Source organism: Oncorhynchus nerka, linkage group LG20 (assembly GCF_034236695.1).
Source record: "Oncorhynchus nerka isolate Pitt River linkage group LG20, Oner_Uvic_2.0, whole genome shotgun sequence".
NCBI lineage: Eukaryota > Metazoa > Chordata > Actinopteri > Salmoniformes > Salmonidae > Oncorhynchus > Oncorhynchus nerka.
Window position 1 is genome coordinate 83,632,462 of NC_088415.1, and position 27,208 is coordinate 83,659,669.

At 42.1% G+C, this 27,208-nt stretch overlaps 1 protein-coding gene across 10 annotated transcripts in view; it reads left to right on the forward strand.

The window, feature by feature from the left end:
* Positions 1-12,044, forward strand: part of LOC115103296 (kinesin-like protein KIF1A) — a 62,402-nt gene extending 50,358 nt beyond the window's left edge. For 9 of the 10 annotated variants that reach the window (XM_065005897.1, XM_065005903.1, XM_065005900.1 and 6 more), the window contains 9 exons: positions 2,197-2,342; positions 2,627-2,815; positions 3,010-3,081; positions 4,406-4,512; positions 6,188-6,310; positions 6,600-6,792; positions 7,091-7,209; positions 7,419-7,454; positions 7,580-12,044. In XM_065005897.1, the coding sequence (XP_064861969.1) occupies positions 2,197-2,342; positions 2,627-2,815; positions 3,010-3,081; positions 4,406-4,512; positions 6,188-6,310; positions 6,600-6,792; positions 7,091-7,209; positions 7,419-7,454; positions 7,580-7,598 (1,004 nt within the window). In that variant the 3' untranslated portion in view covers positions 7,599-12,044. The remainder of the gene's footprint in view (positions 1-2,196; positions 2,343-2,626; positions 2,816-3,009; positions 3,082-4,405; positions 4,513-6,187; positions 6,311-6,599; positions 6,793-7,090; positions 7,210-7,418; positions 7,455-7,579) is intronic. The other variant, XM_065005904.1, reaches the window with a different exon arrangement.
* Positions 12,045-27,208: the final 15,164 nt, after the last annotated feature.

Consider the following 27,208-nt stretch of genomic DNA (forward strand, 5'->3'; position numbering starts at 1 on the left):
GTATATATACAGTATATAGGCAGTATATAGGCAGTATATAGGCAGTATATAGACAGTATATAGGCAGTATATAGACAGTATATAGGCAGTCTATATAGGCAGTATATAGGCAGTATATAGACAGTATATAGGCAGTATACAAACAGTATATAGGCAGTATACATACAGTATATAGGCAGTATATATAGGCAGTATATATACAGTATATAGACAGTATATAGGCAGTATATATACAGTATATAGGCAGTATATATAGGCAGTATATAGACAGTATATAGACAGTATATAGACAGTATATATACAGTATATAGGCAGTATATATAGGCAGTAATCAGACAGTATACAGGCAGTATATAGACAGTATATAGACAGTATGTAGACAGTATATAGACAGTATATAGGCAGTCTATATAGGCAGTATATAGACAGTATATAGGCAGTATATATAGGCAGTATACATACAGTATATAGGCAGTATACATACAGTATATAGGCAGTATATAGGCAGTATATATACAGTATATAGGCAGTCTATATAGGCAGTATACAGACAGTATATAGACAGTATATAGGCAGTATACAGACAGTATATAGGCAGTATATAGGCAGTATATATACAGTATATAGGCAGTATATAGACAGTATATAGGCAGTATACAGACAGTATATAGACAGTATATAGGCAGTATATATAGGCAGTATACAGACAGTATATAGGCAGTATACATACAGTATATAGGCAGTATATATAGGCAGTAATCAGACAGTATACAGGCAGTATATAGACAGTATATAGACAGTATGTAGACAGTATATAGGCAGTATATAGACAGTATATAGGCAGTATATATAGGCAGTATACAGACAGTATATAGGCAGTATACATACAGTATATAGGCAGTATATATAGGCAGTATATAGGCAGTATACATTTTTTTTAAATTTTTTAAAATTTATTTTATTTAACCAGGTAGGCAAGTTGAGAACAAGTTCTCATTTACAATTGCGACCTGGCCAAGATAAAGCAAAGCAGTTTGACAGATACAACGACACAGAGTTACACATGGAGTAAAACAAACATACAGTCAATAATACAGTATAAACAAGTCTGTATACAACGTGAGCAAATGAGGAGAGAAGGGAGGTAAAGGCAAAAAAGGCCATGGTGGCAAAGTAAATACAATATAGCAAGTAAAACACTGGAATGGTAGTTTTGCAATGGAAGAATGTGCAAAGTAGAAATAAAAATAATGGGGTGCAAAGGAGCAAAATAAATAAATAAATTAAATACAGTTGGGAAAGAGGTAGTTGTTTGGGCTAAATTATAGGTGGGCTATGCACAGGTGCAGTAATCTGTAAGATGCTCTGACAGTTGGTGCTTAAAGCTAGTGAGGGAGATAAGTGTTTCCAGTTTCAGAGATTTTTGTAGTTCGTTCCAGTCATTGGCAGCAGAGAACTGGAAGGAGAGGCGGCCAAAGAAAGAATTGGTTTTGGGGGTGACTAGAGAGATATACCTGCTGGAGCGTGTGCTACAGGTGGGAGATGCTATGGTGACCAGCGAGCTGAGATAAGGGGGGACTTTACCTAGCAGGGTCTTGTAGATGACATGGAGCCAGTGGGTTTGGCGACGAGTATGAAGCGAGGGCCAGCCAACGAGAGCGTACAGGTCGCAATGGTGGGTAGTATATGGGGCTTTGGTGACAAAACATAGACAGTATATATACAGTATATAGGCAGTATATATAGGCAGTATACAGACAGTATATAGGCAGTATACAGACAGTATATAGACAGTATATAGACAGTATATATACAGTATATAGGCAGTATATATAGGCAGTAATCAGACAGTATATAGGCAGTATACAGACAGACAGTATATATACAGTATATAGGCAGTATATACAGGCAGTATACAGACAGTATATAGGCAGTATATATACAGTATATAGGCAGTATATATAGGCAGTATATATAGGCAGTATATATAGAGTATATAGACAGTATATATAGGCAGTATATATACAGTATATAGACAGTGTATAGGCAGTATATATAGGCAGTATACAGACAGTATATAGGCAGTATATAGGCAGTATATATAGGCAGTATATATAGAGTATATATAGGCAGTATATAAATATAGTTCTGTTTTTATATTTGACATGGCTGTCTTTTACAATTTTTTACCCTCAGGCATGCAGCGGCGGCGCAGGCGCGTCTTGGACACCTCAGTGGCGTACGTCCGTGGAGAGGAGAACCTGGCTGGGTGGAGGCCCCGTAGCGACAGCCTCATCCTGGACCACCAGTGGGAGCTGGAGAAACTCAGCCTGCTGCAGGAGGTGAGGCCTTGGATTGGTAGGGTCTGTAGGGTGGGTGGGCCGGAATTCAGAGGGTTGGAGTCAAGTGTGATAGTTAGTCAATGAATTAATGAAATAAACAAACAATACTTTGAAATGTAGTTTGAATAACAAGTAATCAATTATGTTTCCATTCATAAACAGTAGCTGTTTTCAAAATAGTATTGTGTGGGGGTACTACTCACCAATGAGTCACTCACCTGGATAATGGACAGTGGCCATTTTGTGCCAGAGACTCAGCAGTTTCTCTGTGTGTGTCACTACAGGTAGAGAAGACCAGGCACTACCTGCTGCTGCGGGAGAAACTAGAGGCCACCCTGGCCGCGGGGCAGGACGCGCTCTGCAAGAGTGGCGACATCAGCGACTTTGCTAAGAGCCCCATCCTCAGCTACAGCCCCGGGGGCAGTCCCGCCCTGGAAAGCCCCAGCCAGAGGCAAAGGGAGCTGGCTGCCAAGGTGACTACAAGTCCCTGGCTTCTATTAGGAACCAGGCCTACCTTTGGAGCTCCTAATACAACGCTTGCTTGCCAGAACACTTTCTGGTTCTCTCTCTTTTTTGGACTTTTAATGGTTGTGATTATTAGTAATAATAATACATTTTTCTGCTCCTCCTCTCCTCTTCTCCTCCTCTCCTCCTCCTGCGGTCTCAGTGTCTGCGGTTGCTCATGCACACCTTCAACAGGGAGTACAGCCAGGTGAGCAGCAGTGCCAGTGAGAGCAAGGTGAGCCCCAGCCCCCAGGCCTGTTAACCCCCTCTATAACCCACTTACAGAACCCAGCCCCCAGGCCTGTTAACCCCCTCTATAACCCACTTACAGAACCCAGCCCCCAGGCCTGTTAACCTCCTCTATAACCCACTTACAGAAACCAGCCCCCAGGCCTGTTAACCCCCTCTATAACCCACTTACAGAAACCAGCCCCCAGGCCTGTTAACCCCCTCTATAACCCACTTACAGAACCCAGCCCCCAGGCCTGTTAACCCCCTCTATAACCCACTTACAGAACCCAGCCCCCAGGCCTGTTAACCCCCTCTATAACCCACTTACAGAACCCAGCCCCCAGGCCCTTTAACCCCCTCTATAACCCACTTACAGAACCCAGCCCCCAGGCCTGTTAAACCCCTCTATAACCCACTTACAGAACCCAGCCCCCAGGCCTGTTAACCCCCTCTATAACCCACTTACAAAACCCAGCCCCCAGGCCTGTTAACCCACTCTATAACCCACTTACAGAACCCAGCCCCCAGGCCTGTTAACCCACTTTATAACCAACTTACAGTACACCGTGCATGATACTTTTACCCAGCCAGCCCCTAACCCAAAGCACTTTGTATACCATCAAATGTGCCCCCTATAGATTCCAGCCGATTCTCACTGATCCCACCCAAGACATCTGTCATCTACATCCTTTCTCTCCTGACCCCCTGTCTAGTTAACACACACAGCCTTTCTGATCATTTGCTTATTTGTTAAACAAAGAACTAAACTCTAACAAAAAACTGAATTCTAACAAGGAAATACATTCGAATTAAGAACTTAACATTAAAACAAAATAACTACCTTATTCACTTCTCTTAATGAATGAATGAATATTCAGTTGCTCATCATCACTCGTCAACCCCATCCCCCTGAGGTCCCATCTTTTCCATTTACTTCTGTTCTATGGAATCCTTCACCCAACCTACAAATGTTCTCATTCTCACCCCTAGCCCCCTCTCCTCCACCCCCCCTCTCCTCCCACCCCCGTCTCAGAGAATGTCAGGCTTCTCTGTCTCTACTACAGCATGTTGTCTCTACATGTGTTACCAAAGCCTGGGGCTGAAACACATGTCCTCTCATGACCTCATCGGATGACTTGATGAGTATCAGATTCTGTCATAGACCTTGCCGACCCTCCAAATGCAATACATGGGAACTGTTGATGAATGTATAATGGTGTCATTGTATGTGCGTGTTTGTGTGTGCTTATTTTGTGTGTGTATATGTTCATGTTTGTTTGTATGTGTGTGTGTGATTATCTGTGTATGCTTGTGTGTTCGTGTTTCAGCTGTCTGAGATGTCAGCGTCGCTGATGTCACCGTCCTCTTCTGGTCTGAGCACGCTAACGCCGTCCTCTACTTGCCCCTCCTTGGTGGAGGGACATTATGACATCAGGTATGAGTCCTTTCAACTGTCACCCCTCACTCCCATTTTATTCACCCCAGACCTGCTGTTGACAAGTAGGATACGGAAAGTATTCAGACCCCTTGACTTTTTCCACATTCTGTTATGTTACAGCCTTATTCTAAAATGGATTAAATAAATGTTTTTCCTTATCAATCTACACAATCTACACACCCACACCCCCATAACGACAACATGAAAACTGTTTTTTTTTAAAATAATTATAAAAAATAAGAAACATAAATATCTTATTTACATAAGTATTCACACCATTTGCTATGAGACTCAAAATTGAGCTCCATCGATCATCTATATAAGATTGTCTATAAGTTCCCACAGTTGACAGTGCATGTCAGAGCAAAAACCAAGCCATGAGCTTCGAGACAGGATTGTTTCGAGGCACAGATCTGGGAAAGGGCACAAAAAAAATTATGCAGCATTGAAGGTCCCCAAGAACACAGTGGCCTCCATCATTCTTAAATGGAAGAAGTTTGGAACCACCAAGACTCTCTTAGAGCTGGCTGCCCGGCCACACTGAGCAATCGGGGGAGAAGGGCCTTGGTCAGGGAGGTGACCAAGAACCCGATGGTCACTCGGACAGAGCTCCAGAGTTCCTCTGTGGAGATGGGAGAAACTTCCAGAAGGACAACCATCTCTGCAGCACTCCACCAATCAGGCCTTTATGGTAGAGTGGCCAGACGGAAGCCACTCCTCAGTAAAAGGCACATGAAATCCCACTTGGTGTTTGCCAAAAGGCACCTAAAGGACTCTCAGACCATGAGAAACAGACCATTCTCTGGTCTGATGAAACCAAGTTTGAACTCTTTGGCCTGATTGCCAAGCGTCACATCTGGAGGAAACCTGGCACCATCCCTACGGTGAAGCATGGTGGTAGCAGCATCATGCTCTGGGGATGTTTTTCAGTGGCAGGGACTGGGAGACGAGTCAGTATCGAGGGCAAGATGAACGAGCAAAGTGCAGAGAGATCCTTGATGAAAACCTGCTCCAGAGTGCTCAGGACCTCAGACTAGGGCGAAGGTTCACCTTCCAACAGGACAACGACCCTAAGCACACAGCCAAGAAAACGCAGGAGTGGTTTCGGGACAAGTCTTTGACTGTCCTTGAGTGGCCCAGCCAGAGCCCGGACTTGAACCTGATCGAACATCTCTGGAGAGACCTGAAAAAAGCTCCCCACAGAGCATGAGAGGATCTGCAGAGAAGAAAGGGAGAAACTCCCGAAATACTCCCGAAGTTGTAGCGTCATACCCAAGAAGACTCGAGGCTGTAATCGCTGCCAAAGGTGCTTCAACAAAGTACTGAGTAAAGGGCCTGAATAATTATGTAAATGTGAAATTTCATTTTTGTTTTAAATACATATGCAAAAGTTCTAAAAACCTGTTTTTGCGTTGTCATTATGGGGTATTGTGTGTAGATTGATGAGGGGAAAAATGATTTAATCAATTTTAGAATGAGGCGGTAACGTAACAAAATGTGGAAACAGTCAAGGGGTCTGAATACTTTCCGAATGCTCTGTATATGCAAATGAATTCATTCGATTTGTAGAAAGAGCTTTGTTAAAAGGGCATTGATAGAACATTGAGAAAGCACAGAGAATGTTTTAAGAAAGTTGAGAGAACATTGATGGAACGTTATCTCTGGTCTGCAGACACATTGAGCCCAGCTCTGGAGCTTCAACCCCAGACCTGGACCCCTTCAGCCCTGTAGATAGGAAGAGGATCCCGGGTAGAGGCTGCACTTTTGTCCCTGACATCCAGGAGATCCGCGTCAGGTGAGACCAGACCACTCTGGGGCTTAGCGATTTCAGCTAGGACTAGACTGCTGTACAGGATTCCATAGAGGTCAGACGAGTCCTACAGTTTGATATTGGGGTGAATTATGATATATCTCTGCTAGATTCATTGTTTGGAATCACTATAAAGATGAAAAAATATATGAGCAATACTTAAGTTATTCGGATGGGCTGTATTTCTACTAAATCAACAATAAATAAGAAAATATGATTTTTACTTCATATATAAGTGAAATATAACTGTCCTTCTATCTCCCCTGGGCTGCAGCCCCATCGTGTCGAAGAAAGGCTACCTGCACTTCCTGGAGCCCCACACCAGTGGCTGGGTGAAGCGCTACGTGGTGGTACGCCGGCCCTACGTCTACCTGTACCGCAATGAGAGGGACAATGTGGAGCGCGCTGTCATCAACCTCTCCTCTGCCCAGGTGGAATACAGTGAGGACAAGCAGACTCTGCTCCGGGTAGGACTGACAGAAACTTCTTCCAAATATTTCAGAAATATATCAAAAATATACCATATACATTTTACAAATAAATTACTCATATATTACAAATATACAATGGATATACCAAAAATACAGTATACCACTAATATGTTTGTTGGAATGTACTTATTGGATATATTTTTTGTTTATAGACAAGTATATTTTTAATAAATGGATAATAAATATATTTGTTATACCATTGATTTCCTGTATCTGTCCAATTGTAGTTAATTTACCAGATCCTTTTAGTGATCTAAATCATTTCTGCTTTTAGACTCCAAACACATTTGCAGTGTGCACCGAGCATCGTGGAATACTCCTCCAGGCCAGTAATGACAAGGAGATGCATGACTGGCTGTATGCTTTTAACCCCCTGCTCGCCGGAACTATCAGGTATAGTAACCCCTCACTGCCTCAACATTGTTACCTCGTGTTCATCAATGAAAACCCATCCTCAAAATGTTATTTTTTGTGTAATACCAGGTTACTGAAATCTCCTCGTAAACACTTGTTCAAGCTAATTTCTAATTCAAATTCACTGTCTCCCCCCGATCATTTTCAGTCAAACATTAACCCTCCCCTCTTTTCCCTCCCTCCCCAAGGTCTAAGCTCTCCAGAAGAAAGTCAGGCCCAAGGATGTGAGCGAGAGGAACACACACAGGAGGGGGGGGGGGGAAATAAAACAAAAACACAATCTCAAATCTCCACTGACCCTCTCCTGTATACAGCTCATCTAAACAGCTCTCCCTGTCTGTCCTAACAGTGCTCCATCCTGTCGCTGATACTTCCCCAAACTGCACTTAAAACCATCCCAGCTGATGCCCTATTTGAAGCCTCTTCCTGGTTACCTGGAACATGCACAGTTTAAACTACCCATCAAACACCCTTAATACCCATGTAAGACCCTGTGTAGTGGGGCTTACCCCTGCTGGCTGTATTGTGCCTGGTTGTGACACGCCCCATTGTCATGTGCACGTAAACTTTACCGTTATCTAACATGCTAACAGTCCCCATAGGGTTTATCCAAACAAAGAGAAACGTTATAGTGTATAAGTCTTAGTCCAAGTTGTTATCAGTTCCAATGGCCTGCCACTTACTACCGCCCCACTCTGACTGTACATTATACCCCAGATCAAAACCACTCATGTATTTCTTATAAACACTGTAGACTGATAAGAAAAATATTAATGGTGACATGGTATATTCCCTTTTCTAGTCCTCTCATAAGAGATATCTGTTTCTGTGTGTGTGTTCTCATGTTAAAACAGCATATCCACATTTACCTCATGTTGAAATGGCTGCCAGTCACAAACTGGAACTCGTTGTCATTGCATCTGTTTTGTATCCAAGGTTTTAGACAGTATAGGATGAACGTGATATATCGAGGTTTTAGACAGTATAGGATGAACGTGATATATCCAGGTTTTAGACAGTATAGGATGAACGTGATATATCCAGGTTTTAGACAGTATAGGATGAACGTGATATATCCAGGTTTTGGACAGTATACAGTGGGATACTGTAATAGTTGGATAATGTAATGGACAGATTAGGGTAATGGGGATATGATAGGGCAATAGGATGACTCTTTGCCTTCCATGCTTGGAGAATGGCGAGTTCACTGTGTTGACATTTCATAGTAACATGTTTGTAGAGCATTAGGCAATATAATACGCCACCTGCCTGACTCACACTGGAGAGCAATGTGTCCTTGACCGTTTACATATTCTTTGTGTATATATATTATTTATTTGTTATTTTAGTTTCAATTTATATATCACTGACCAGTTAAATTTATTTGTATGGGATCACTGACCACTTTAATTTATTTGTGTGGGATCACTGACCAGTTTAATGTATTTGTATGGGATCACTGACCAGTTTAATGTATTTGTATGGGATCACTGACCAGTTTAATTTATTTGTGTGGGATCACTGACCAGTTTAATGTATTTGTGTGGGATCACTGACCAGTTTAATTTATTTGTGTGGGATCACTGACCAGTTTAATTTATTTGTATGGGATCACTGACCAGTTTAATTTATTTGTGTGGGATCACTGACCAGTTTAATGTATTTGTGTGGGGTCACTGACCAGTTTTGTCGCATGGCACTTTATTGTTGCATTATATTCTCTTGAGTTGATGTCTGTCCCATTCACTCAGTTGTTTTTAACCAAAGCAGTCCAATCTATTTAAAATAGTGAAGATATCCTCTGTCATGTAGACTTGAAAAAATGGCTCCTAGGTTTTAGTGAGATATTAATGTAATATCTACGATTCTGCTATTGGCCCTGAATGTCTGTTTATAAGTTAAATATTCCACATGGATACACTAAGAATGGCTCCTCTCCAGCAAGAGGATGTTTATTGCCTTCTATGGTGGTGGGTTACTTTGTGTTCTATGGTGGTGGGTTACTTTGCCTTCTATACATTTACATTTAAGTCATTTAGCAGACGCTCTTATCCAGAGCGACTTACAAATGGTGGTGGGTTACTTTGTGTTCTATGGTGGTGGGTTACTTTGTGTTCTATGGTGGTGGGTTACTTTGCCTTCTATGGTGGTGGGTTACTTTGCCTTCTATGGTGGTGGGTTACTTTGCGTTCTATGGTGGTGGGTTACTTTGTGTTCTATGGTGGTGGGTTACTTTGTGTTCTATGGTGGTGGGTTACTTTGTGTTCTATGGTGGTGGGTTACTTTGCCTTCTATGGTGGTGGGTTACTTTGTCTTCTATGGTGGTGGTTTGCAGTATATTGAATAATTTAAAAGAACCCTGTGATTATACTCTATTGATAAGTTAGTGGGATGTTTTCGACCTTTTTTCCACCAGTCGAGTGGTCTGAAAGCGCATCGCTATGCACCAGGTAGTGCCTCCCTTTCTCCACTTTGCTCTCTCTCTTTCCTGTTTTTCATCAAATCCACACTTTAGTATTGTTGACGTCCACCACATTAGCTCAATGTTACATGTATTGAAGCAAGCTTTTATTTACTCTGATGCTATGAACCTAATATTGATGCCGTGTGTCCATGTGATTCTATCCATTTGGACTAATATGTGTACAGTCTATAGGCTACAGTAGCTTCTTGTGTAAAGTAGCAGCTAACCTCTTCTGCTTTGCTTTTGTATAGCTGTTTTACAGCCTGATGCTTGTGTCAGAAACCTATACAGTATGAACCTGTAGATGTTATGAAGTCGCACATCCTGGGAACTTTGGCTGTGGTTTATTGTCGCCGTGACCATTCTTTCACACCCAGATGACCACAAACTGCTATCTGAAACGAGAGTAGTCCAAAGTGAATCAAGGTGGCACTGCCGACTGAAGCAAAGTGACTCTTCAGTGCCATCTTGGTCTAGCAGCCGTAGGAGATGGACAATTTCAAACGGAAGTTGCCGGTTGTCTCATAGTCTGAGTGTTCTATGCTTTTGTACGTCCTTTTGCTTTATTGAAAACCAAGCGTTAGTGTTGTGTTTACAGCATCATCATGTGTGAGTGGATCATGTCCTATGGTTGTTCCTTGTTTGTATGGCGAGGTTCGTGTTTTTGGTCAAACACAATTCTCCCATCTAACACATAGTGTTGGGTTTTTATGCATGCCTCAGGCCTGCCAACCTACAGAGCATGCTCAGATAGCCACAGCAAGGGAGCAACATGCAAGACATGGCATACTCACACATGATGTTCCTCAAATAATATTAATAAGCGCTTATATTCTCAATTATGAACATATCTTCTTATATCCTTCCCACAAGGAATATATTGCGTATATACTGCAGTGCAATAATTGAGCGTTGATTGGTTTCAGTGGAAAATCACACGGTTCTTTGTTTTCTGTTTCTAGAATGCTGAAACTTAAATACAACCTATCACAAGATAAATACTATGAACTAATTAAATGTACAACCTATCACAAGATAAATACTATGAACTAATTAAATGTACAACCTATCACAAGATAAATACTATGAACTAATTAAATGTACAACCTATCTCTGGGTTTCATATTGTGGATCTGTTTTTTATTTTAATTTTTTACATTTGAGTCATTTAGCAGACACTCGTTTCCTGAGCGACTTACATGAGCAATTAAGGTTAAGTGCCTTGCTCCAGGTCACATCTATAGATGTTTTTTTCTCACCTTGTTGGCTCGGGGATTCAAACCAGCAATCTTTTGGTTACTGGCCCAACGCTCTTAACTACTAGGCTACCTGCCGACCCGGTTGTGGTCATCTTGGTGTGTGTCGTATGCAAAAATGTGTATACTTTGGTGTACACTGGTATGCCACTATTTTGCCTGCTCGACCAATGGAAGAAAAGAAAGGTTTATTTATGAATTCTTGTTTCTATTTGGAGGTGGATTACATGAGTAAGGAATATTAGGGCTATTGAATTGTCATCCAAGTATAATTTACTGTACTTATCACATCATCATTTATCATATTAAAAATGTACAGAATGCAATATTATCCCTCAAAAGAAGGAGATGTTGTTTTGTTTGAAACATTACTATTGTCGCTTTAGCGTTTAGCGTCTACTAACTCTTAACTCTACTTCTTAAAACTAGGATACTAATTAAAACTAGGATACTTCTTAAAGCTAGGATACTTCTTAAAACCAGTGTACTTCTTTAAACTAAGATGCTCCTTAAAACTAAGATGCTTCTTAAAACTAGGGCACTTCTTAACGCTAGGATACTTCTTAAAACTAGGGTTCTTCTTACAGCTAGGATATATGAAGTTCCATCCTCAAGGAAGAAGTTAAAACGATGCATTTTAAGTTCCGTGAGCCGGCTATATATACAAATACAGATGGATTCTGTTACTGCTTTGACAGCTTTTTTATGTAGCATTACATTTCCCGGATCCAAGCATGTGGATCTGCCTCTTCTTCACCCTGCTCTCTCTTTCCCTCACTGCTTGCTAATGACGCCCTATCCCCCTCAGTGCAGCTTTGTATAGAAACAGCCCCGTATACTAAACGCCCGCCTAAATGACTCTGCATTGAACTTGTCATTTGATTGGCTCTTGTCTTGTCAATAATGAACCTGATTGGCTGTGGTGGGTCCGATCGCACAGATGTAACCCCCGTTCCATAATAACTGGCCTGTGATGTCATCTCAGTGCTCACGTTATCTTTTGAGTGTTGGAGTTCTAGTGTCTTCTAATGTTTGTGGACACGTAAACAATTTGTCAGAATAAAGTGAAATAAATGTGGAACTTATGCAACATTTGCTTGTGTCCTTTGTCTGGATTTTGTTGTCTGGCATCGCCAATCATCTAAAACTCATAGATCCGACCTTATACAAGGATGCAAGGACGTGCTGGTTTGAAATGTGTAAAAAGGGTCTCTAATGTAGTGTTGTTCAGACCTGTTCCTGGGGCCCCTACTGTACATGGTGTGCAGGTTTTTGCTCCAGCCCAGCACTAACACATCTAATTCAACTAATGAAATATACTGAACAAAAATATAAACACAACATGCAACAATTTCATTGATTTTACTGAGTTACAGTACATTTGAGGAAGTCAGTCAATTTAAATAAATTCACTAGGGCCAATCTATGGATTTCACATGACTGGGAGTACAGATATGCATCTGTTAGCCGCAGATACCTTTAAAAACATTGTCATCACAATGAGCCTCAGGATCTCGGCACGGTAATTTTGTGCATTCAAATTGCCATTGATAAAATGCAATTGTGTTTGTTGTCCGTAGCTTATGCCTGTTCATACCTTAGCCCCACTGCCATCACGGGGCACTCTGTTCACAATGTCGCCCACACAACGCCATACACGTAGGTCTGGGGTTGTGAGTCCGGTTGGACGTACGGCCAAATTCTCTAAAACGACGTTGGACGATGTTGGAGGCAGCTTATGGTAGAGAAATTAACATGACATTCTCTGTCAACAGCTCTGGTAAACATTTCCTGCAGTCAGTATGCCAATTGCACGCTCCCTCAAAACTTGAGACATCTGTGGCATTGTGTTTTGTGACAAAACTGCATATTTTCGAGTGGCCTTTTATTATCCCCAGCACAAGGTGCACCTTTATAAATATCATGCTGTTTAATCAGATTCTTGATATGCCACACCTGTCAGGTGGATGGATTATCTTGACAAAGGAGAAATGCTCACTAACAAGGATGTAAACAAATGTGCTCACAAAATTTGAGAGAAATAAGCTTTCTGTGCATTTGGAACATTTCTGGGATCTTTTATTTTAGCTCAAGAAACATGGGACCAACACTTTACATGTTGCGTTTTTATATATTTTTTCAGTGTACTTAACGATTAGTTGTTTGGTTGACCGCTGCGACAGTGTGACCCTAAACATACAGCCCAATTCAGGAATTAAAGGGCCTTTGTAATGTGTGACATATTGGGGAAGATGGCCTGTTTATATGTGGAATTATTATCATTGTTATTATTGTATTGTGTGTGTTTGGCTTTCGTGCTATGCCTTTTCACACATGTTCTCCCTATAGCCTCACTCATTTGGTTTTGGCCCGATCACTGCAAAGCCAAATCTCTATCAATCGCCTGCATAGAGCTTGTTATCCTGTGGTGCCTGGTTTCCCTAGCCTGATGCTGCTTTTCTCTCTGCTACAGTTCTGTCCACTCTGACTCTGGTCCCTGTCCCTGGTCTTGTCAGTCCTGCTCCCCTGCCCTGGACCCCCGCTCTACTGCTTCCTTGGATTCTGCTCCGGACCTGCTTACCCTGCCCCTACTTATCTTGCTCCAGTGTCAGTTCCTGGTTCCCTGCTACCTGCCTGAGCTCCCCCTGGCCTGCACCCCCCCCCCCCCCACACACACACACTTTTCAATAAATACCTTGGTAACCTTGTCCCAGTCTCCTCATCTGAGTCCGCACTTGGGTTCACCTGCTCCACCCTGCGTAACAATACAGTTGAAGTTGACATACAATTAGGTTGGAGTCATTCAACCACTCCACAAATTTCTTGTTAACAAATTATAATTTTGGCAAGTCGGTTAGGACATCTACTTGTCATGGGGGTGCTTTGCTGCAGAAGGGACTGATGCACTTCACAAAATGGATGACATCATGAGGGAGGAAAAGTATGTGGATATATTGAAGCAACATCTCAAGACATCAGTCAGGAAGTTAAAGCTTGGTTGCCAATAGGTCTTCCAAATGGACAATGACCCCAAGCATACTTCCAAAGTGGTGGCTAAATGGCTTAAGGAAAACAAAGTCAAGGTATTGGAGTGGCCATCACAAAGCCCTGACCTCAATCCCATAGAAATCTGTGGGCAGAACTGAAAAAGCGTGTGCGAGCAAGGAGGCTTACAAACCTGACTCAGTTACACCATCTCTGTCAGGAGGAATAGTCCAAAATTCACCCAACTTATTGTGGGAAGCTTGTGGAAGGCTACCCGAAACGTTTGACCCAAGTTAAACAATTTAAAGTCAATGCTACCAAATACTAATTCATTGACCCACGGGGAATGTGATGAAAGAAATCAAATCTGAAATAAATCATTCTCTCTACTATTAGTCTGACATTTCACATTCTTAAAATAAAGTGGTGATCCTAACTGACCTAAGGCAGGGAATTTGTACTAGGATTAAATGTCAAGATTTGTGAAAACTGAGTTTAAATGTATTTGGCTAAGGTGTATGTAAACTTCCGATTTCAACTGTACATCCACATAGCCATTGGTCTACTCAGCAGAGGCTGGTGGGAGGAGCTATAAAAGGATTGGCTCGTTATGGCTGAAATGGAACAGAGTCAAACATGGTTTACATATATTTGTTTACCATTACAACGAGCCCATCCTCCTATTGTCTCCTTTGATTTACTGTACTTCCTCATCCCTGGACATCCAATCCCACCGTTGAATAATTAACACTCAGAAGGTGCCCTATCTGAGTTGTGACTATGGGCTGCTATTGCTGTTGTTTCTCTTTGTTTATTTGAGCTGTTCTTGCCATAATATGGACATGGTCTTTTACCAAATATGGCTATCTTCTGTATACCACCCCTACCTTGTCAGAACACAACTGATTGGCTCAAATGCATTAAGAAGGAAAGAAATTCCACAAATTAACTTTTAAGAAGGCACACCTGTTAATTGGAATGCATTCCAGGTGACTACCTCATAACGCTAGTTGTGAGAATGCCAAGAGTGTGCAAAGCTGTCATCAAGGCAGAAGGTGGCGACTTTAAAGAATCTTTTTTTGGTTACTACATAATTGTAGTAACCTAATGTGTTATTTCATAGTTTGTCTTCACTATTCTACAATGTAGGGAATAGTAAAAATTAAGAAAAACACTGCAATGAGTAGGTGTTCACACTTTTGATTGGTACTATAAATATGCAGCAGAGGGGAGAGGGAGATCAGCAGTCTCGGGTGTCGGTTAGGAGTTTGAGGTCCAACTCTTGAGACAAGAGCACATCGTTGTTCTGTTCCTGAAGTCGGTGTAAGCCATCTCCATGAGAGCCAGGGTGAGATAGGAGGCCGTCGAACTAGGCCGTGGTCGACACAATGAACTCGACACAGTCCGGGATACAACATTGGACGAAAACACAACCGGGGATGCCACACCGGACCAGCTCTCTCTTCTACTTCTACCACGTAAAAACTGCAGTGGACAAGATGGTCAACACCCGTATTCTCCGATATCCCCAAGCCAGCATTGCCCCACCACCTCTTGCCCCAAGCACTTCCTGCCTCCCCAGGTGATCTACGGTAGCTTGACCATTGACCTTTACATGCTGGGCTACTTCCACATCCTAGAGCAGGAGTTGACAGCTGAGGGACTGAAAATGAGGGCACCTGCTGTGAGACGATGTCTTCTACCACGTAGGGGGTTTCCCATGAGAGACCGTCAGGGACTTCCACAAGGCGGTCCTCCGGGAGATCCAGGAAGGGAAGCGACTGTGGCTTGACAGATTTGAGGACATCAAAGCCCCGTTCTTTGGGACTGCTGCAGCACATGGAAGGTATCATCCAGGGGGCACCAGAGAGTGTCAGTGTCTGGGCACAAGGCTAGTTCATAGTGTAGACTGCCAGTCCGGAAGAAAAGCTTCAAAAGTGTAGCAGCGCCACAGAATTGTCTTGTTTCAGCAACAACAAGATCTGTAAATACATCAACCACAGCCTGCTTTCTGTAAGGATTTCAAACATTAGTCCTGGTTTTCACTTTGTCTTTTGATATTTTTTGTAAAACTTGTTTGTGTTGTTAGACTGTTCAGTGCATTTTGGGGCTTTTGGAGAGACTATTAATTCAGAATGAGTGTGCATGAGTGTTATGTCATTGCAAATCAATTGAAAGAAGCTGAATACATCCTTGATCATGATATCAGTACAGCTTTTAGATTGTTGATTTATGTTGGATAGTAAATTCCCTAATCAGCCGTTTTTATATCAATATAAAATCATTTCTGGTAACAATTAAGTACATTACTGTAATAGATTTCCATTAAAATGCCCCCCCCCCAAAAAAAATGTTCAAGCAAGAATTTTGCTTGGACTGTCTGAGAATAGTCTGAGTGGGGAGGGACAAATTTAAACTAGCTGTTATTGGCAGAGGTTTGGAATTGGTCTACTAACCAATTTACCTTATGGTGATGTCACCATGGAAAGCCCATGCAAGCCTGCCGATTAAAAAGTCCTTTCTAGATTGTATTTTCAACCTGGGACTATCAGCACCCCCCTTTGCCCTCAGAACAGACTCAATTTTGTCTGAGCATGGAATCTGCAAGGTGTTGAACGCTTTCCCCTTATAGAGCTGTTATCTTCCGAATAAACTCTTAAAGGCCTAGTAATATTTTACATCAATAGCAGTCAATATCAATCGTCATCTTAATTCAGTCTCATCTGAAAGTTGTACATTCTTGGTTATCTGCATGAACCCTGGCTAACAATTTGAATCAGCAATACAAAATTGGGTTTAATTATTTATTTACTAAATACCTAACTAATCACACAGAATTACACATACACATAATTAAATCATAACTTGATTACAAATGACGTCATACAGGAAAACGTCCCTAGCGGGCGGAACCGATATGACAGCTTGTTACACAAAGGAAAAGGGCTGGGTTTGAGTGAAAGAGCGGGAAGACTGAGGGACACAGGGAGAAGCTGTGCTATCGTAAATACAGTATCTGATGCATTCTAAATGAGCGCCCATTTGGAAAAGGAAAATGCAATAAATATTTACTCTGAGCTGCGCTTCGGTAGGTTGGTGGTAGATGGAAGGCCGTGTTGCCAATGTCTCTGGTTGTCAATTGGATACAATGTAGTAACGTCGTTGGGTGATAGACGGGATACTCTGTCTGTTTCTTCCTAACCCTCGTAGCATCTGCTGTTGCTAACTCAACGGCTAGGAGGTACCACTTCTGTAGTGAATAAGAGTTCAAAGTTCATACCATTCGCAACCAAAGCTCACGCTGATGTTGGCTTCGTTCTGTAGTTATTATCTGAACCATTCTGACATCGGACCGTCGTCCTACATCCTCGGAACAGGATGTTATATTGTCGTCAAGGGGTTATATAGGAAGGGAGAGGAGGGCGTGTTTGAAAAGTTTTATAGCCCATGTCCCTTCACAGGGGCAGGCCACTGATTGAGCAGAGCCCTGTCTTATGAAAACCCAAATCTCACATTTTAGAAGCTAAAATCACATTTCATCCCATCACGAATAATTTCATATTCAAGCATTTAATTTGAACAACAATTCCATGTGAATCTGATAACTCGATGTGTAGACTTTCCACTGTAGAGTTTATGTCCTCTTATCATTGATGAGAATGTCTCAGATGACAACCGAACTGACATCATATTCATTAAGTACCACCGCATATGTTCAATTGTTCGGATTACCAGAATATAGTTCATTTCCCCCCACCTACTGATGTTCCCAGAATCTCTATGTTAACCAAGGGTTTTGCAAATGTAACCTCAGTAGGGTAGAGAGAGGAAAAAGGGGGGAAGAGGTATTTATGACTGTCATTAACCTACCCCCCCAGGCCAACGTCATGACACAGTTCATATAAAGAAATCAGTCACTTTCTGGTCTGAGTCAAGACTTCTTCAGTTCCACGTGTTGCACGGACTGCAAAATGTCTATATTCATGCTCAAAGTAAAGATCAAAAACAGTTTGCCCTCATTCTGTAGCCACAGCAAGATATCATATGTAGACAAACGTCTACCAGAGATAAAACGGCCAAGAATCTTCTTCTCTCTTCATCTCTCTTTCTCTCTCTCTGTCTCTCTCTCTCTTCGCCTCTCTCTCTCTCTCTCTCTGTCTCTCTCTCTCTTTGCCTCTCTTTCTCTCTCTCTCTGTCTCCCTCTCTTCGTCTCTCTTTCTTTCTCTCTCTCTGTCTCTCTTTCTCTCTCTTTCTCTCTGTCTCTCTCTCTTCGCCTCTCTTTCTCTCTCTCTGTCTCGCTCGTTGTCTCTCTTTCTGTCTCTTTCTCTGTCTCTCTCTCTTTTTGTCTCTCTCTTAGTTTCTCTCTTCGTATCTCTTTCTGTCTCTCTCTGTTTGTCTCTGTTTCTGTCTCTCTCTCTTTGTCTCTCTCTTCCTCGCTCTTTCTGTCTCTCTCTCTTCGTCTCTCTTTCTGCATGTCTCCTTTCTTCTTTATCTCTCTACCCCCTCTCTACACCCCTCTCTCCATTCTCTTCCTCCCTCACTGTCCCCCCAAGATATTTGTGCTGTGTCACAGTTAGCTCCAGCTCATCTAGCTGCTGCAAAGTGCCTACGTCAAGAGCTGCATCACCACCATTAGAGCACCCCCCGGTTTCAACAGCACATCTACAGTATGGGCACCATCTCCTCCCTGCATGAGGTACAGCACCTCTTCCGTTCTCAACTGGGATAGCACAAAGTCATATGTAACTGCAAAATCTCTCCAGCACTAGCTGAAGGGAATGTTATTAATATTTGTCATAATTTCATAATTAATACTTTTTTTTAAACAGCTGAAAAGACGGTGTATCTATGACAAACATTTTTGTTATATTTCAGTCTTTATGGATGTACAGAGCATTTGGAAAGTATTCAGGCCGCTTGACTTTTTCCACATTTGGATACATTGGATACACATTCCCCCTCATCAAGTTGCACACAATACCCAATAATGTCAAAGCAAAAACAGTTTTTATAAACTTTAACAAATGTATAAAAAAACATTAAAACAGAATTATCACATTTACATAAGTATTCAGACCCTTTACTCAGTACATTGTTGAAGCACCTTTGGCAGCGATTACAGCCTCGAGTCTTCTTGGGTATGACACTACAAGCTTGGCACAACTGTATTTGGGGAGTTTCCACCATTCTTCTCTGCAGATCCCCTAAAGCTCTGTCAGGTTGAATGGGGAGTTTCACTACACAGCTATTTTCAGGTCTCTCCAGAGATGTTTAATCGTGTTCAAGTTTGGGCTCTGGCTGGGCCACTCAAGGACATTCAGAGACTTGTTCCGAAGCCACTCCTGCATTGTCTTGGCTGTGTGCTTAGGATTGTTGTTCTGTTGGAAGGAGAACTTTTGCCCCAGTCTGAGGTCCTGACCGCTCTGGAGTAGGTTTTCATCAAGGATCTCTCGGCACTTTGCTCCGTTCATCTTTTTCTCAATCCTGACTCGTCTCCCAGTCCCTGCCTCTGAAAAACATCCCCACTGCATGATGCTGCCACCACCATGCTTCACCGTAGGGATGGTGCCAGGTTTCCTCAAGATGTGACACTTGGCATTTCGGCCAAAGAGTTCAATCTTGATTTCGTTAGACAAGAGAATCTTGTTTCTCATGGTCAGAGTCCTTTATGTGCCTTTTGACAAACTCCAAGCGGGCTGTCGTGCCTTTTACTGAGGAGTGGCTTCCGTCTGGCCCCTCTACCATAAATGCCTGATTGGTGGAGTGCTGCAGAGATGGTTGTCCTTCTGGAAGGTTCTCCCATCTCCACAGACAAACTCTGGAGCTCTGCCAGAGTGACCATTGGGTTCTTTGTTGCCTCCCTGACCAAGGCCCTTCTCCCCCGATTGTTGAATTTGGCCCGGGTGGCCAGCTCTAGGAAGAGTCTTGGTGGTTCCAAACTTGTTCCATTTAAGAATGATGGAGGCCACTGTGTTCTTGGGGACCTTCAATGCTGCAGAAATGTTTTGGTACCCTTCCCCAGATCTGTGCCTCGACACAATCCTGTCTCGGAGCTCTATAGACAATTTGTTCGACCTAAAAAAACAACATCCCGTTTTTGCTTTGTCATTATGGGTGTGTAGATTGATGAGGAAAAACTCGTATTTAATCCATTTTAGAATAAGGCTGTAACTTAACAAAATGTGGAAAAAGTCAAGGGATCTGAATACTTTCCGAATGCACTGCATATTTGAATTGTAATATTGGGATGCAAACTCTTTCAAATCTATATCTGACATGGTATAGGTGTTATTTTCTGTAAGCCCATAACCATATGTGTGAGGTGTATACTTTTGTTTCAAAGTATATGTGTTTTAAGATGACTAAGAAACACTCTAATTTAGCCCACTGTAGTAAGCCCACTGGGCTGTGACTGCATGTGTGTGTCCTGCAGATGGGGAACATGGTGCTAGTGGTGTTTGTCAGTCACTTTAGGAGCCGGGTCCAACGGCCTCGTTTCATTGGCCTGGGAGGGCTGTTCATGTCCTGTGCTGCTGCCACCCTGACCTTACCTCACTTCCTGTCCAAGCCCTACCAGTACCACTCTATGTTAGCTGGTAAGAAGACAAACCCAAATATTTTACTCAATATATTACAGTGCATTTTTGCCAAAATTCAAAAGCATTACAGTGCAGGAAGTCCATGACACTAGTTTGACTATGAATACAGGTGTAATTGTGTTGCTCTGGCGGGCTCATGATAGCATCCTCTAGAGAAAACCTTGAAGAATTAAATTCTCAGTTAGAGTTTAACAATATAACAATTTAGTTATATTTCAACAGGTTATCAAACGATTATTTTGTAAATCCTCAGTCACTGAATACAGTATATATATATATATATATCAATATATATATATATATATCAAATCAAATCAAAGTGTATTTGTCACGTGCGCCAAATACAACAGGTGTAGACCTTACAGTGAAATGCTGACTTACAGGCTCTAACCAATAGCGCGGAGAAATAAAAAACACACAAAAAACAAGTATGTGTGTGTGTGTATAGGTAAGTAAAGAAATAAAACAACAGTAAAAAGACATTTGAAGATAAGTAGCAAGGCTATATACAGACACCGGTTAGTCAGGCTTATTGAGGTAGTATGTACATGGAGGTATGGTTAAAGTGACTATGCATATATGATGAACAGAGAGTAGCAGTAGCGTAAAAAGAGGGGTTGGCGGGTGGTGGGACACAATGCAGATAGCCCTGTTAGCCAATGTGCGGGAGCACTGGTTGGTCGGGCCAATTGAGGTAGTATGTACATGAATGTATAGCTAAAGTGACTATGCATATAAGATAAACAGAGAGTAGCAGCAGCGTAAAAGAGGGGTTGGTGGGGCACACAATGCAAATAGTCCGGGTAACCATTTGGTTACCTGTCCAGGAGTGTATGGCTTGGGGGTAAAAACTGTTGAGAAGCCTTTTTGTCCTAGACTTGGCACTCCGGTACCGCTTGCCATGCGGTAGTAGAGAGAACAGTCTATGACTGGGGTGGCTGGGGTCTTTGACAGATTTTAGGGCCTTCCTCTGACACCGCCTGGTGTAGAGGTCCTGGATGGCAGGCAGCTTTGCCCCAGTGTTGTACTGGGCCGGACACACTACCCTCTGAAGTGTCTTGTGGTCGGAGGCCAAGCAATTGCTGTACCAGGCAGTGATGCAACCGGTCAGGATGCTCTCGATGTTGCAACTACAGATGCTTTTGGGGATCTCAGGACCCATGCCAAATCTTTTTAGTTTCCTGAGGGGGAATAGGCTTTGTCGTGCCCTCTTCACGACTGTCTTGGTGTGTTTGGACCATTCTAGTCTGTTGTTGATGTGGACACCAAGGAATTTGAAGCTCTCAACTAGAGGTCGACTGATGAATCGGAATGGCCGATTAATTAGGGCCGATTTCAAGTTTTCATAACAATCGGAAATCGGTATTTTTCGACACCGATTTGGCCGATATTTTTTTATATCTTTAATTAAAAAATGTTACACTTTTATTTAACTAGGCAAGTCAGTTAAGAATGTTCTTATTTTCAATGACGGCCTAGGAAGGGTGGTTTAACTGCCTTGTTCAGGGGCAGAGCGACAGATTTTTAGCTTGTCAGCTCGGGGATTCAATCTTGCAACCTTTCAGTTAACTAGTCCAACTCTCTATCCGCCTGCCTCACGAGGAGCCTGCCTGTTACTCGAATGCAGTAAGAAGCCAAGGTAAGTTGCTAGCTAGCATTAAACTTATCTTATAAAAACAATCAATCAATAAATCAACCATAATCACTAGTTAACTACACATGGTTGATGATAATTACTAGTTTATCTAGCGTGTCCTGCGTTGCATATAATCGATGCGGTGCGCATTCGCGGAAAAAGGACTGTCGTTGCTCCAACGTGTACCTAACCATAAACATCAATGCCTTTCTTAAAATCAATACACAGAAGTATATATTTTTAAACCTGCATATTTAGCTAAAAGAAATCTAGGTTAGCAGGCAATATTAACCAGGTGTAATTGTGTCACTTCTTTTGCGTTCATTGCACTCAGAGTCAGGGAATATGCGATAATAAACGTTTTGTTTTCGAAATGATAGTTTCCGGATTCGACCATATTAATGACCAAAGGCACGTATTTCTGTGTGTTATTATGTTATAATTAAGTCTATGATTTGATATTTGATAGAGCAGTCTGGCTGAGCGATGGTAGGCGGCAGCAGGCATTCATTCATTCAAACAGCACTTTTGTGCGTTTTTCCAGCAGCTCTTCACTGTGCTTCAAGCATTGCGCTGTTTATGACTTCAAGCCTATCAACTCCCGAGATGAGGCTGGTGTAACCGAAGTGAAATGGCTAGCTAGTTAGCGCACGCTAATAGCGTTTCAAATGTCACTCGCTCTGAGACTTGGAGTAGTTGTTCCCCTTGCTCTGCATGGGTAACGCTGCTTCGAGGGTGGCTGTTGTCAATGTGTTCCTCGTTCCAGCCCAGGTAGGAGCGAGGAGAGGGACAGAAGCTATACTGTTACACTGGCAATACTAAAGTGCCTATAAGAACATCCAATAGTCAAAGGTATATGGAATACAAATGCTATAGAGAGAAATAGTCCTACAAATACTATATTAACTACAACCTAAATCCTCTTACCTTGGAATATTGAAGTCTCATGTTAAAAGGAACCACCAGTTTTCATATGTTCTCATGTTCTAAGCAAGGAACTTAAACGCTTTTTTACATGGCACATATTGCACTTTTACTTTCTTCTCGAACACTTTGTTTTTGCATTATTTAAACCAAATTGAACATGTTTCATTATTTATTTGAGGCTAAATTGATTTTATTGATGTATTATATTAAGTTAAAATAAGTGTTAATTCAGTATTGTTGTTATTGTCATTATTACAAAAAAAAATAAAAAAATTGTCCGATTAATCGGTATCGGCTTTTTTGGTCCTCCAATAATCAGTATCGGTATCAGCGTTGAAAAATCATAATCGGTCGACCTCTACTCTCAACCTGCTCCACTACAGCACCGTCGATGAGAATGGGGACGTGCTCGGTGCTCCTTTTCCTGTAGTCCACAATCATTTCTTTAGTCTTGGTTACCTTGAGGGATAGGTTGTTATTCTGGCACCACCCGGCCAGGTCTCTGACCTCCTCCCTATAGGCTGTCTCGTCGTTGTCGGTGATCAGGCCTACTACTGTTGTGTCGTCAGCAAACTTAATGATGGTGTTGGAGTCGTGCCTGGCCATGCAGTCGTGGATGAACAGGGAGTACAGGAGGGGACTGAGCACGCACCCATGTGGAGCTCCAGTGTCTTCATCGGAAGAATCCCGGAACATGTTCCAGTCTGTGATAGCAAAACAGCCCTGTAGTTTAGCATCTGCTTCATCTGATCATTTTTTTAATAGACCGAGTCACTGGTGCTTCCTGCTTTAATTTTTGCTTGTAATCAGGAATCAGGAGGATAGAGTTGTGGTCGGATTTACCAAATAGAGGGTGAGGGAGAGCTCTGTACGCATTTCTGTGTGTGGAGTACAGATGATCTAGACATTTTTTCCCTCTCTTTGCACATTTAACATGTTGATAGATATTTGGTAGAACTGATTTTAGTTTCCCTGCATTAAAGTCTGCTGCCACTAGGAGCGCCGCCCCTGGGTAAGTGGTTTCCTGTTTGCTTATTTCCTTATACAGCATATCAAAGGTTTTAGAACACCTACTGTACTCATTCAAGGGTTTTTCTTAGTTTTGACTATTTTCTACATTGTAGAATAATAGTGAAGACATCAAAACTATGAATTAAAACATATGGAATTATGTAGTAACCAAAAAAGTGTTAAACAAATCAGAATATATTTTATATTTGAGATTCTTCAAATAGCCACCTTGATGACATGCACATTATTGGCATTCTCTCAACCAGCTTCATGAGGTAGTCACCTGGAATGCAGTTAAATTAGCAGGTGTTCCTTCTTAAAAGTGAATTTGTGGAATTTCTTTCCTTCTTAATGCATTTGAGCCAATCAGTTGTGTTGTGACAAGGTTGTGGGGGTATACAGAAGATAGCCCTATTTGGTAAAAGACAAAGTCCATAATATGGCAAGAACAGCTTGCCATAATAAGCAAAGAGAAACGACAGTCCATCATTACTTTAAGACATGAAGGGCAGTCAATCAAGAAAATAAGAAAGAAAGAACTTTGATCGTTTCTTCAAGTGCAGTCGCAAAAACCATCAAGTATTTAACGATTGTTGTCCTCTTCGGATGAGGAATAGGAAGGATCAGACCAAAACGCAGCGTAGTAAGTGTCCATGTTAATTTTAATAAATAAACTGAACACTGCAATAACCAAAAAACAACAAAGAGAGAGAGTGAACGAAACGAAACAGTTCTGTAAGGTGAAGACACACAAAACAGAAAACAACTACCCACAAACACAGGTGGGAACAGGCTACCTAAGTATTGTTCTCAATCAGAGACAACGATAGACAGCTGCCTCTGATTGGGAACCATACCAGGCCAAACACAGAATTACAAAACATAGAACGATGCCCACCCCAACTCACACCCTGACCAAACCAAAAATAGAGACATAAAAAAAACTAAGGTCAGGACGTGACAAAGTGCTATGATGAAACTGGCTCTCATGAGGACCGCCACAGGAATAGAAGACCCAGAGTTACCTCTGCTGCAGAGGATAAGTTCATTAGAGTTACAAGCCTCAGAAAGTGCAACCCAAATAAATGCTTCACAGAGTTAAAGTAACAGACACATCTCAACATCAACTGATCAGAGGAGACTGTGTGAATTAGTCCTTCATGGTCGAGTTGCTGTAAAGAAACCACTAATAAAGTGCACCAATAAGAAGAATAGACTTGGCAATGGAAATTTGACCGGTGGAAATTTGTCCTTTGGTCTGGAGTCGAAATAGGAGATTTTTGGTTCCAACCGCCGTGTCTTTGTGAGACGTGGTGTGGGTGAAAGGATGATCTCCGCATGTGTATTTCCCTCCGTAAAGCATGGAGGAGGAGGTGTTATGGTGTGGGGTGCTTTGTTGTTGACACTGTCTATGGTTTATTTAGAATTCAAGGCACCCTTAACCAGCATGGCTACCACAGCATTCCGCAGCGATACGCCATCTCATCTGGTTTGTGCTTAGTGGGACTATAATTTGTTTTTCAACAGGACAATGACCCAACACACCTCCAGGCTGTGTAAGGGCTATTTGACCAAGAAGGAGAGTGATGGAGTGCTGTGTCAGATGACCTGGCCTCCACAATCCCCTGACCTCAACCAAATTGATATGGTTTGGGATGAGTCGGACCGCAGAGTGAAGGAAAAGCAGCCAACAAGTGCTCAGCTGATGTGGGAACTCTTGGTAAAGCATTCTAGGTGAAGCTGGTTGAGAGAATGCCAAGAGTGTTCAAAGCTGTCATCAAGGCAAAGGGTGGCTATTTGACAAATCTCAAATATAAAATATATTTTGATTTCTTCAAAACTTTTTTGGTTACTACATGATTCCATATGTTCTATTTCATAGTTTTGATGTCTTCACTACTATTCTACAATGTAGAAAAAATAACGAAAAACCCTTGAATGAGTAGGTTTTAAATTTTTTTGACGTGTAGTGTAAATATATATATATTTAAATGTTTTCGTACTTCATGTGTATGGGTTGGCACAAGCAATAATAACGCTCACTGCATGTTTCTCAAAAATACTGAATAGATTACAGAGAAATATATGCATGTGTTGTTGTTTTTAGCCGAAGGGTTGTACTGCCTGGATCTATAATGAAGTTTCTAATAGGAGAACCATCCCTCTCCCCCATCCCTCTTCCTCCATCCCTCTCTCCCCATCCCTCTCTCCTCCATCCCTCTCTCCCCATCCCTCTCTCCCTCCTCCTCCTTTGCTGGCCTCACCACCTTCTTCAGCTAGTTCCTAGAGCACCAGTATGGCACCACCGCCGCCTACGGCAGCTTGCTCATGGATGATGTGCTACGTACGCTACACACTTACTGTACACACACAAACACAAACATATACGCACTCCAAACGCACACATGCATGCACGCACACACACACACACACACAATCTCTAAATGTATAGTTTGAAACATTTGATTATTTTGACCCTAAACCCAACTGTGACTCTGTTGGTTCTCTCCAGGGGCATCAACCTGCCCACTGTTGCTGTAGGGCTGCTGCTGGGCGGGGTGGTGATGAAGCTGTGTTAGGTACCTCTCTCCCTCTCCATCCTGCTCTGTGTACCTCTCGTCTTCATGGGCTGTTCCACTCAGAGAGTGGCAGGGGTCAACGTGGGCTACAGTGACACACTGGACCAGTGGACTGTATGAAAATACCCCTCATTACTGTGTGGCACTTTACTGTTTGACATTTGTTTCCTTTGGCGGTACAAATCCTAACTCAATTATTAATGTTCAGTCTCCCTATGCTGTCTCTACGTCATTCACTTTATATAGACCACTGACTGCATTGTGTACTCAACATGTTGCACCGTTGTAGCCAAAGCAACCATCACTGATAGGTTGGCAAATATTCTAGTCTGTTCTTTTCTGTTATTATTTGACCAGGTTTCTCCCTCTCTGTAACTCCAACTGTTCCTGTCTGAATTATGTCTTTAACCCTGTGTGTGGAGTGAACAGCACAGAGTACATCTCTCTCTGTCACACTGGCTGCACTAATGTCACTACCGACCCACTAAACTCTCACAGAGTCCAGGTACTGAATAGTTCAT